The sequence below is a fragment of the Eurytemora carolleeae genome, unplaced genomic scaffold (assembly GCF_000591075.1).
Source record: "Eurytemora carolleeae unplaced genomic scaffold, Eaff_2.0 scaffold634, whole genome shotgun sequence".
Taxonomy (NCBI): Eukaryota; Metazoa; Arthropoda; class Copepoda; order Calanoida; family Temoridae; genus Eurytemora; species Eurytemora carolleeae.
In genome coordinates, this window is record NW_019396525.1 from 30,503 (window position 1) to 43,816 (window position 13,314).

The window sequence follows — 13,314 nt, forward strand, 5'->3', positions numbered from 1 at the left end:
ATGCACATTTTCAGAAATATTTCAATTAGAACTATTGCAAGTTTCAAAATTTCTGGTTTCCACTAAATATGTTTTTGTTAAAGTACGTGTTATTATATTACTGTGTTGGTGTGTTGAGTTGTGTGGTATTTTGTAAATTTTTTATTCTGTGGTATTTAATGAAAGTGGTATTATGTAGTCTTTATATAAATGTGGTATTGTGTGGTACTTTATAAATGTGGTATTGTGTGGTATTTTATTAATGTGTTATTGTGGAGTATTTATAAATGTGGTATTGTGTGGTATTTTATAAATGAAGTATTGTTTGGTACTTTATAAATGTAGTATTGTGTGGTATTTTATAAATGTGGTATTATGTGGTTTTTTATAAATGTAGTATTGTGTGGTATTTTATAAATATGGTATTGTGGTGACCTAATCTTCTAATTTCAAGTTTATAAAGTTGTGAAAGCTTATGTTCTCTAGAATTAATTATGCTCGGAAACAATAAAATAGAAAGTATCACGGAGAAACTATTTGCGGAGCTAATAAACCTATTCCGTCTAAACCTTCAGAACAATCGGATAGATAGGATAGATGACGGAGCTCTGGGTCACTGTGTTCAACTCAGGTTCCTAGATCTCAGCTTTAACCGTATCCTGGAGATAGGATCTGGAACCCTGGCAGGTTTAAACCAGCTGGAGGAGATGGATTTAAGTAATAATAAACTTGAAAGTATAGAACGAGGAGCATTTCAGTCCCTGCACCATTTAAAGCTTCTAAACCTAGCTGGGAACAAACTAGCAACCATTGGTGAAGCTGCGTTCTTAGGTTGCCATGGTGTTCAAACCCTCATCCTTCACAGCTCCATGGTGACCCAGATACAGGCAGGAGCCTTTAAACCATTCACTAGTCTCACCCACATAGATCTGAGACACAACTCTATATCTGATATATTAAGTTGGATGGAGATGGAGAACCTTCCCCGAGTTCAGACATTTCAATTTTCCGGCAATAATCTGCACAATATCTCCGCCCTGATAAGCCTAGGTAAACTGCCTAGCTTGGAGCAGGTTGAACTAGAGAACTGTAATATATCCCACCTCAGTTCCAGTCTCATCTCAACCAACAAGAACCTCAAGATTATCAAACTAGGGAAGAACTTGATCTCCCATCTGCCCCCAGAATTCTTTAGTAAACAAGTTTTTCTTCAGAGTCTCAGGAAATCATTTATATTCCGGCTTGAAAATACAATTTATAAACAAAGCTACAGGGTGTCCCAATAAACATGGGAATAGAAGACGGCTTAAGTATCGTCTTTGATTTCCGATAATTGATAAATAGCATTAAGTGCATCAACAAAAGATTGAAAATCTAATGAGCTTTCCAAAATTCGGTCTACCCTCTTTATGTCTTGAAAATTGACCGAGATATTTAATATTTACTTAGTTTTGTCTATTTTTAATAAACTGGAATCTGGACAAATTTCCTTTTATTTTCGTCAATTTTGGAGGTGAAAAAATGGCAAAACACATTTTGGAAATCCCAAGGCTCGTTATTGTTCGTGTTAAACCTTTTAACTTTAAAACTACAAAATAATGTTTACAAAATAATCCCGCATGGAACAAGGCGATATAGCGGTAATAAGTTAATTCCCATATGTGAATTGGGACACCCTGTATAGTTTAAGGCTGAACAGGGTTAGGGTTAGGATACTATATATATATATATTCAGTCTTCTTTTGGGAATTTAGAATAGATAAATTTAAGTAAAGTTTACCGCAAAAGTATTTTAAAACTTTACCTTCAGATTGGTTGAATTACCGGGTAGTTAACCTAGTTTATTTTATACATAAAACAAGGATATAAAAGCAAATTGCGCTAATTTGATTAAAGAGATAAGTCAAAAGAAAATACTTTAATTACATGTTGTGCAGTAAATGCCAAGAACATGTCGATGTTGAGATGCTAATCTCAATTTAAAGACACGACAGTTTTTCAAAATGGCAAGTACCCACATTTCCAGATTTCCTGGCTTATCCTGTTTCTAAAGACATTTTAAAAATAGACATTTTCAAAATAAACATTTTTAAAATAAACATAAGGGAAATGGACATTCGGAAAATAGACATAATTGAGAAATAAACACTTGGGAAATAGACATTTTAGAAATAGACTTTTTGAAAATAGACGTTTGGGAAATGCAATTGGGAAATTAGTAAAAAAAAGGTAATTGCTTTGTAAATGTATTTATTTCTTTATAAAGGTGAATATAAATGGTTTGGATATAGTTTGGACATGAACCAGTTCAACACTGTACCTGGAGATAGTTTAAGATATCTCTTCAACCTAAAGGAACTAAACCTATCCTCAAACCTGCTCACAGAACTCACAGACTCAAGTTTTGACGAGGAATAGTCATCTTTTTAAACCAACTAAATTGGAAACCAGAATATTTGCCTCGAGTTTTCAACCCACTCAATTAGAATTTTAAAACCTGACCAGAGCTGGGAACTTAAGAATGGATAACCTTTAATCCCAACTACTTAATCCGAAGATCAACTGTGGAAACTTTTAATTTTAGTCCTTAATCCACTCTTTTTCTCTCTCTTTGGATAACCGTACATTGTTTTCTCCAATTAGATTACAGGAATATAGTTTTTAAATTGTATTGACCAATGAAAGCCTTGAAAATAAATTCTATTCCATGAGAGAAATCTGCAATTTCTAACAAGTAAAGAATATGTTGTCGGCCATTTTGTAAATTAATCGGTGAAGAAAAATATTTAATAATACGTTTGAAATTCTTTTTTAACCAATTTTAACTAATGTATCTATAAATAAACGGGTGAGAAATTAAGTGAAGGTCCTTCCAGTCAAGAAAAAGAGAGAATTATGCATTACTCTCGATATCCACCATTCTAAAGTTCCCAGCTCAGAACATTTCCATGGTGCTACAAATAGCGATTACTGTTTATCATAAATATAATTACTGTTAAGGAATTGAGTCTATATCTTTGCAAATCAATGTCGTAGACCTTATTACAAACTAGGAATTCCATTTCACAAAAAATCTAACTTTTATATATCTAAGGTTTACACTATCTGGTTTCAAAGATAAAAGGATTTTATAATTTAAGTTTGAGAAAAAGACTCGATTTCTTTAGTGGATTTATTAACCCTATCCCTGCTGGGGTACTTGAAAACCAGGATACGCTGGGGGGGGGGTCAATTTGACCCCCCCCCCCCTCTAAATCCCATGTTTTATGTCCAAATATGACAAATGATACATCATTAGAAAGCTCTTGTGCTCTACGAAAATTGAATTTTTTATCGCAAAATCCAGTTTTATAGTAAAAATGTTTGCAAAAAAAATTTGTCCAAAAAATGGCAAATTATACATTTTTGAAAAGCCCTTGACCATGCCATTTCAAATATGTGCAAATTTCCTTTGACAGGTTGTTTGCAAAAAATTTGCAATTTTTTTTTCTCGCAAAACTTGTGCAATCCGTTTCCTTATGTCATAGGCTTTCCAAAAAGCTAAATTTTATCAAAATCTGATAAGTGAAAGTGGGTCAAAACAAAGATTTAGTTTGATACAGGCAAAAGCAGTCATTCAGGCAGTGTGCCTGAGGACTCAGGCAGTTAGTATTAAAGCCCGGTTTTAGCCCTAAAGGGAGGGCTTTGGGTATGTAAGAAAAGTCAGAAAATTTCAACAGCCTCAGACCAATACTTTTTGAGTTATGTAAAAAAAACTACAGGGGGGGTCAAATTGACCCCCCCCCCCCCAGAAGGAATAGGGTTAATATTTCCGTATTTTGATCTGGCCATTGGGTCAAAATAAGGAGTGCTTGACTTTGATTTATTCAAACAATTCGATACATAAATTTTTAATAATTAAAGTCAACAGTTACTATTAGAAAACCGGATTTTCTACCAAACTTCCGACATTTAAGGTTTTGCACGTTCTGGTATAAAAAGGCAAACCTTGACATTAAAGTTTTTATAAAGACATTAAATTGTATATTTAAAGTTTTTAAAGAAAATCAAGGTTTAAAATAAAATATTAATTTTATTTTTATTGTTCCCGTTTTGACATTTCTTCCTTGTCAGAAAATGGTTTGCAAAATGGTTTGGTTTGGAAAATCAAAGTTCCGAAAAAAAGGTTTGGTTTGGACAATTAAGATTTCAATTTGGTTTGGTTAGAATATTTAAAGATGATTAAACTACAGGTAACTGGACTCACATCTCTAGACATATCTGACAATAGGATCCAGACCTTTTCTCACAGGTATTGAAAGGGAGTGTTCATAAAATTAAAATGGGGGGTATTGATAAAATTAAACAAATATACTGCAATTACGATCGGTGATATCTTAATTTCTATGTTTGTCCAGTCCTACATGCGCCTTTACTTCGTATGTCCTGTCCTTTGATAGTCCTGTCCAACGTTTGTCGTCCAGTCTTTCCTTTGTCCTCTATTCGTTTGTCCTATCCTATGCGTGTCTTGTCCTTCCTTTGTTTTGACCTACGTTTGTCTGGTCCTGTGTATTTACTGTCTTTGGTTTGTCCTGTCCAATGTTGGTCCAGTCCTAACGCCTACATTTGTCCGGTCCTAAGAGTTCCATGTCTTGCCTTTTTCCTGTCCTTTGTTTGTCCTGTCCTACGTTGTCCAGACCAATGTATTTAATGCCCTAGGGTTGTCCTGTCCAACGTTGGTCCATTCCTAACTCCTATGTTTGTCTGGTCCTAAGAGTGCCTTGTCCTACCTTTGTCCTGTCCTTTGTTAGTCCTGTTCTACGTTTTTCCGGTCCTATGTATTTACTGTCCTAGGTTTGTCCTGTAAAACGTTGGTCCAGTCCTAGCTCATACGTTTGTCCGGTCCCAAGAGTGCAGTGTCCTTCCTTTGTCCTGTCTTAGGTTTGTCCTGTCCTACGTTTGTCCGATCCTATGTATTTGCTGTCCTAGGTTTGTCCTGTCCAACGTTTGGCCAGTCCTACGTTTTTCCAGTCCAACATTTGTCCTGTTATACATTTGGCTCGTCCTAAGTTTGTCCTGTCATCCATTTGTCCAGGTCTACCTTTTTCCATTACATTGTTCGTCTAGTCCTACATTTTTTTTCCAAAGCTAATATCTATTTACCTTGTTTAAGATGTTTCCACAATGCTACCCGGTTGAAGGTGTTAAATCTTGGTGGGAACCTTGTGTCTGAGTTCCCCAGTACAACCTTCCTCCCCCTCACCAGCCTTCATACCATAGCAGTAGACAGGAACCAGCTCAACTATATACCTATAGCACTACAAGGTAACATAGCAGTGGGCAGGAACCAGCTCAACTATATACCTATAGCACTACAAGGTAACATAGCAGTGGGCAGGAACCAGCTCAACTATATACCTATAGCACTACAAGGTAAACATAGCAGTAGACAGGAACCAGCTCAATTATATACCTATAATGGGTTGAAAGGTCTGTTGTGCATTCGAATCCAGGATTTTAAGTTTTTTTCTAAGAGAAATGGATCTTTTATTTTTGTGAGACAAAAGACACAGTCTAAAATTCCCAGATTTGATTAAATTCTTGATAATATTTGACTGGATTTTGACTTAAACTGTCGCTTATCAATCTAAAAAGTGTCTAGATAGATATGTATAAATATGAAGAGAAAATAAAATTTCTTCCGAACAATTTCTTGCAATTTGAATTTTTCAAATTTGGCTGAAAACGTTGGTCATTACGTTTAGTTCATAAAAAAAGGATTACATAGTTTACATAGTTGGGGCTTAATATACAAATATATATTTTGATATATTAAACCCCAGGCAAAGGAAATAAGTCTTTGCCACAGATTCAAATTTCTAATACCTATATTTTTGCAACCCAATGTCGTAGACCTTAGGTATTTAAACTGTGAATTTTGAATCTTATGTAAAAAATTTATTTTAGTTTAACGTGCTGTCTTGTTAAAATGGTTGACTATGGTGTTATAAAGCCAGGGTTTATTAATAATAAACAATTATATTCTAGAAATGGTTGAGTAATATTTATTGTCAGGAAAAGCTACCAAATAATGTTGAGAGGGGAATATGAAATATAAACATGGAATTCTTATTTATAGGTCAAGGCAATAGATCATTCGAAGGTTTTAGTCCAAGTGTTTAGTCCAAGTGTTTAGTCTAAGTGGTTAGTCCAAGTGTTTAGTCCAAGTGTTTAGTCCAAGTGGTTAGTCCAAGTGTTTAGTCCAAGTGTTTAGTCCAAGTGTTTAGTCCAAGTGTTTAGTCCAAGTGTTTAGTCCAAGTGTTTAGTCCAAGTGTTTAGTCCAAAGTTTCAGTTCAAGGGTTTAGTTCAAGGTTTTAGTTCAAAGGTTTAGTTCAAAGGTTCAGTTCAAGGTTTTAGTTTAAGGGTTTAGTCCAAGTGTTTAATTCAAGGGTTTAATTCAAGGGTTTAGGTAAAGATTTAGTCAAAGGTTTAGTCAATGGGTTTAGTTCAAGGGTTTAGTCAAAGGTTTAGTTAAAGGTTTAGTCAAAGGTTTAGTCACTCGGTTTAGTTCAAGGGTTTAGTCAAAGGTTTAGTCAAGGAGTTTAATCAAAGGGTTTAATTAAAGGTTTAGTTCAATGATTTAGTCAAAAGGTTTAGTTTATGGGTTTAGTTCAAAGGTTTAGTTTAATGATTTAGTTCATAGGTTTAGTTTAAGGGTTTAGTTCAAGGGCTTAGTTCAAGGGTTTAGTTCAAGGGTTTAGTCAAAGATAAAGCCAAAGAATTTAGTCCAAGGAATTAGTTAAACTATTTAATTAAAAGGTTTATTCAGAGGATTTACTTAAAGGGTTTAGTCAAAGGGAATGGTTTAAATATTTTGTAAAAAGAATTTGTCAAAGGGTTTTTTTTAAGAAGGTTTACACAAAGGGTTTAGTTCGAGTGTTTTGTAAAAAGTTCAAATTCCACGGTTAAGTCAAAGGATTTAGTCGAAGGTTTAGTCAGAGGGTTTACTTAAAGGATTTAGTCAAAGGATTTACTCAAAGGATTAGTCAGAGGGTTTATTTAAAGGATGTAGTCAAAGAATTAGTAAGAGGGTTTATTTATAGGATTTAGCCAAAGGTTTAGTCTGAGGGTTTAGTTAGAGTGTTTTAGAAAATTGCAAAATGTACAAAGCCCTTTTTTATGAAAATTTTAACTAAGATAATATTTTCTAAAGATTTCTTGAATCCTGAATCTTAAATCTTGAATCTTGAATCCTGAATCTTTTGAATCTTGAATCTTGAATCTTGAATCTTGAATCTTGAATCCTTAATCTTGAATCTTGAATCCTTAATCTTGAATCTTAAATTTTGAATATTTATTATACAAATGGAGTACCGTCTGCAAAGCATCCATAATGATATTGTAGGGCGGGCCGCGTCAGTTGTATCTTCTTTTCTATTCCATACTCCTTGGTTTCATAATCTTTACCATATTATTAAAAAACCAAGAGACTAAAGAGTTTAAGATCGTCATTGAAATCTCATGTTTTGTGGGTATCCCTGTACATGCACTTGTTTTTTAGGTAGATACTATCATTAAATGTATATGTATATAGTACATACACACTACAAATATTGATATTGTGTACAACTTATTTGTTTTATTTATAGGGTTGAGAAATGTCACCCACATGAGACTAGGAAACAATCCTCTAGTCAGATTCAGGAACAAATTACAAAAATTACAAAAATAACAAATAAAAGCAAAAAAAAAAAAAACTAAAATAATGAAATAAAAAATCGTAGAAAAGCATCAATTAAAACAATGATTATGTAACGGATTAAGAAATAAATTTTTATTTATAAAAAAGAAAAAGTTTGTAAAAACAAATATCTATTCAGGGTTCACTTTTATAACATAAGCAGGATGTAAGATCATGTGACTTTAAGTGAGTTAACAGCTATACATGGTACAGGGTGTCCCAATAAACATGGGAATTCAGTGACGAATTCGATATCGTCTTTTTAAATAATGCTTTGATTTAGTATTGTGAAACCTACTGAGAAAGCTGTAATCTGTAAGAGTTTCGTCTGCTATGTTCACATTTTGTTTGTTTATGTTTTGCCTGTATACGGTTGTACTTGATAAAACAAGAAAATTGCAGTATATACACACAGTAAACTTGTCCGTCTTCACTGTTCATCTTGCGGAGACATTATATACACATCTTTACAGTCTTTTACCTTTTTCATAAAATAAACTCCAGCAGACATAATAATATTATGGCTTTTGAAATTAGGTATTACAATGCTAATTCATAACAAAGACGATATCCAATTCGTCACTGAATTCCCATGTTTTTTGGGACACCCTGTAGTTGAACTGAGAGCGCAGAATTGTTGAGAAATTAGGATTTATTTGAGACCTATTATAAATTCTAAAAAATATCTCCACAATACTACACTCTCAGCTCAACCACCCGCTCCCTCCCGCTCCCTCCCTTTAAAGGAGAGACACCTAGAGACCACTTTATGAACCTTCTTGTACTTATTCTTGTACTTATTCTTGTATTTGGAAACACAGAGAAATGTCGAGTTCATCTGGTTCAATGTCCACTCTTCATCATTTACATATCACAGGTAATAAACTAAACTTAGATGCCTTTAACCCTACTCCTGCTGGGGGGGGGGTCAAGGGGGGTCAATTTGCCCCCCCCCCCTGTAGGTTTTTTTTTACATAACTCAAAATGTATTGATCTGAGGCCATTGAAATTTTCTGACTTTTCCTAAATACCTATTGCCCTACCTTTAGGTCTAAAACTGGGCTTTTATACTAAATGCCTAGTCCTCAGGCACACTGCTTTTTCCTACAAGAAACTAAATCTTTGTTTTGACCCACTTTCAGTAGTAAGATTTTGATAATTTTTAGCTTTTTTGAAAGCCTATGACATAAGGAAACGGATTGCACTTTTGCAAAGAAAATTTTGCAAATTATTTGCATACAACCCGTCAAAAGAATTTTTAACATTTTTAGTTTTTCTTAAATACACACATTAAAATTTTGCAAATATTTTTGCATATTTAAAATGGCATGGTAAAGGGAGGGGAGGAAGGCCATCCACAACAATTTATAGTCCGAGCCACATTCTCCTCATTTTCTCGTCCGAGCTACCTCGAAATCCTCGTCCTTCGGATATTATCTTTATAGAGTGTTCAATTCCCCAAGATAAAACAATTTTTTAAGAATCGGGTCACGTTAGGGCATAAACGAAATATTAAATTTTTATAAATCGAAAGAAATACTTTCAATAGAATTTAAGTTTTTGAGTACAATGTTCTGAATAATATTTACCTTTTGTACGCGCATTTTCAGATAATCTTGGTGTGGAATGTCGCAAATCATTCCAAGTTTACAGAATCTTTTTTTGTTAATTTTAGCGAAAACCATAGACTTTTTTGGGGTGGTTCCATGGGGAAAATTATAGGCAGAGGTATGGCGAATATTTTGCTATTTATTTTGTATGGAGGCAGAAGAGATTTAAAGGAGTTGAGTTTTTGTCACAAAGTCTGATTTTCTAATCTCTATATCTTTGAAACCCAATGTCTTAGACCTTAGATATTTCAAACTATGAATACTTATAGATAAAATAATCTAAGTTTGAAATATCAAAGGTTTGCACCAAAAGATTTCAAAGATATTGGAATCAGAAGATTTTAGTTTGAGGCAAAAACTCAATTCCTTTCACCTAGATAAAGTTTGACATCATTCTCACGGCTTTGAAGATTCCAACATGATGTAATCATTGCAATACTTTAGTCTATCCATATTGTATGCCCTAACGTGGCCTGATTTTTAAAAGATAGCTTTATCTTCAATAATTAGAAACGTAAAAACAAATAGTAAGCGAAGGACGATGATTGCGAGGTGGCTCGGACGAGAAAATGAGGAGAATGTGGCTCGGACGACAAATTGTTGTGGCTGGCCTTCTTCCCCTCGTCAAGGGCTTTTCAAAAAAGTATACTTTATCATTTGTGGACTGGGTTTTGAACAAAAAATAATTCAATCTTTGCATATTTGTAATGTTTTTGCAGATTCTAAAAGTAGGATATATGATCATCAAACATCAAACATTGGATTGTTTTCAAGTACCCTAGCAGGGATAGGGTTAAATGAACTGTAAGAATGATTTTTGAGTGATCTTTAATGCAAAAATTGCAATGCCCGATTTAAAAACTTAAGAATCACAATTTGGCAATTTTTTAAATTATTTATTTTAAACATTTGCTCTTCTTACACTTTGTCAAATTCTACCTTGATAGAAGATAAATGCAGAAAACGTCCCTTAAACGATCCTCTCCGAACGATCCTCTCCAAACATGTTGTAAAGATCGCTTTTTGATCCTTCTCCATTGTTTTTATAGGATAAAGGTATTGCAATGGTTGATAAAGCAAACTTAAGCATACTACAGTTTTGAACTCTTGGATTTTTTAATATTTTTTTCATACAATGCAAAACGATTCACAACATTAGGAACAAGTATGACAGAGATAGATGAAACAGATATCACTCTTTGTCCAAACCTTCTTTCTCTTAATCTCAGGTAGAGATAGATATTAATCAATTAATCAATCAAACAAACATAGATTTTCGAGCAAAGCTGGATTTCCAAACTAGTGAATCATATCATCATTAAAAAATGGATTAAATATGCATGCAATCAAGAAATTGTTTTTTTTTAAATGCGTAATTTTGACATTGGCAATATGTAAGCAAATATTAAATCCATTTTATAATTGTTATTTCTAGATAAAACTAGATTGAATCTAAATAATTTAATATTATCTAGTTTAAACCAGATTTTACAAAAAAATTCCATTTTTAACTTTATTTTGTTTAATAAAATCAATATTTTCTAGTTCTTATATCATATAAGATATAATAAAGTATTTATGGGTTCTAACCAGAACTTTTTAAAACTATGAATTATTTTCAAGAACTCATCAGATTATTTTCAAGAACTCATCAGATTATTTTCAAGAACTAATCAGATTATTTTCAAGAACTAATCAGATTATTATTCAAAAGAATTAAATATAGTTTAGTTCAAGTTCAACCAGAAATTGTTTTTTAGTTATAAATATATTTTTGTAAAAATAAATGAACGGTTTTTTTCTAGTTCCAACTGGATTTGGATTAAAATTAATTAAGTATTATTTAAAGGAATTGATTCTTTGCCACAAACTCAAATTTCTAATCCCTATTTCTTTACAACTTGATGGTGTAAACCTTTGATATTTCAAATAATATTTAATCTATCAGTATTCACAGTTTGAAATATTTAAGCTCTCCGACAATGGGTTGCAAAGATATAGGAATTGGAAAATCAAAGTTTGTGACAAAGACTCAATCTCAAAATGTCTTTTTTTTCAACCAGATTTAGTTAAAAATAATTTTCTATTTATCTTATTAATCAGATTTTAATTTAAAATAATCAAATATTTTTCAGTTCCAACCAGATTTCTATTATACGCCCTGGTGCCTTCAAATCCCAGGGATAACATCAACTACGCTTATTTAAGTTTAGGCAAAAAGGGATTCATAAAAAGAAAGTTAGATAAATAGAGAAAAAATTAGAAATGAGAAAATAGATTTTAATATAGAGAAAGAAAGGTTTAACGTTTTTCACAGATAATTGATTTTTGGCAGAAATATGTTTGTTAAACTTTTAAACCGTGGGTCACACATTAATTTACCAGTTTACAAGTTGTCACCCTAGATATCAATTTGACAAATTAAACAAACTTTTTTGTTTTTTTTTTCTCTTATGCATTTTTGAAGGCCGATTGGTTTTAAATCAAACGGTATAAAAACGCTGTAACTTTGTTCCTGATCGGTTGGACTCATTAGGTAACTTTAATTTTATAACTAAAAACTGAACAGGTTTTTGGTTCAACACCGAAATAAATTCAGTTATTTAGCGACGCTTTGTCAAGCTGTAATTGACCATTTTTGTTTTTTGTCTGAAATTCAAAAAAAATACACAATTCACGTAACACCTATGGTTTAGGTTGGGCTAGGCATAAAAATTGACAAAAATATGTTTAACGTTTTTTTATTCAATAATTCATGTTTCAAAGTAATTTGTTTAAACATCAAAGTTCTGCCAAAACAAATTGCAACGACACAAGGTTTAGAAAATTAGAGTTTGTGGCGAGTGTAATGTTTCTTACGGTTGTCAAATCACATTAAAGATAAAATGTATGGAATTGTTATGTGTTTCATCCCGGTCTATTGGATTGTAAAACTAGTAGGCTACTTGCTGGAATATAGGGTTATCCATATTAAATTGGATTATGCATAATGAATTCTCTACTAGGAATGCTTGAGTGAGCAAAAAAAAATCAACATTTGATTTTTTTAAAGATTTAGATTTTTGATAATTTGAACATTGTTGCGAAAGAGTTTAAATGAAAAATACGACAATGCTACGTGAATCACCCTGTACAATAAGGTCCTGCGGGACTCGTGTGTTTAGAATACAAAACACGACGATGTTTCATGAACCACCCTGTCCAATAAGGTCCTGTGGGATTCAGTGTGTTTGGAATACAAAATGCGACTATGTTTCATGAACCACCCTGTACAATAAGGTATTGTGGAACTCAGTGTGTTTGAAATACAAAATGCGACTATGTTTCATGAACCACCCTGTACAATAAGGTACTGTGGAACTCAGTGTGTTTGAAATACAAAATACGACAATGTTTCATGAATCACCCTGTACAATAAGGTCCTGTGGGACTCAGTGTGTTTGGAATACAAAATGAACCGACTCTACCATTGTTCATACATAAACTACATTTCTTTTAACAAAATCCAGTGCATTAATTCCACTGCACTTCTCATGCAATCTAAGATACTGCTTTCTTTGTTAAGAATGAATAAGTTTAATCAAAATTTTGTAGAAATTAGAAAGATAAATAAGTTTTAAGCTTTAAAAGCTCTAAATTTGAAGGATTAAACCAGTAAAAGTATACTTATGATAACTACGTAAAAGTATATGGAAATCATAAAATAAGAAAGGACAATTAAGACAAAAATTAAAGTAGCAAATGATGAGAAAAAGTTAAAAATGAAAAGCATTTAAAGGCAACCCTTAGATGAATAAATTTAAAATAAATAAATATTTATTTGAATAGACTAAACTAGATTTCAGTTTCAATGTTTACTTTATCTTTTTACAAAAAAAAACATTAGGTAAAACTTCATAAACATTGTTCAACTGCACATTTTCAATTTTTCTTTAATATAAAAAGAAGAACTTTGATTCTTTTTAATAATTAATGTTTTTATTTATAAAAAGGTGTTCTAAGCCT

At 32.5% G+C, this 13,314-nt stretch overlaps 1 protein-coding gene across 1 annotated transcript in view; it reads left to right on the forward strand.

Annotated features, from left to right (window-relative positions):
• The window catches only part of LOC111704851 (protein artichoke), a gene marked incomplete at its 5' end in the record, with an annotated part of 54,397 nt that overhangs the window by 30,030 nt on the left and 11,053 nt on the right, over window positions 1-13,314 (forward strand). Inside the window, 8 exons of the mRNA XM_023477212.1 lie at window positions 466-1,201; window positions 2,271-2,391; window positions 4,212-4,270; window positions 5,132-5,283; window positions 7,608-7,662; window positions 8,521-8,576; window positions 10,469-10,538; window positions 11,445-11,490. Of these exons, the coding sequence (XP_023332980.1) occupies window positions 466-1,201; window positions 2,271-2,391; window positions 4,212-4,270; window positions 5,132-5,283; window positions 7,608-7,662; window positions 8,521-8,576; window positions 10,469-10,538; window positions 11,445-11,490 (1,295 nt within the window). The remainder of the gene's footprint in view (window positions 1-465; window positions 1,202-2,270; window positions 2,392-4,211; window positions 4,271-5,131; window positions 5,284-7,607; window positions 7,663-8,520; window positions 8,577-10,468; window positions 10,539-11,444; window positions 11,491-13,314) is intronic.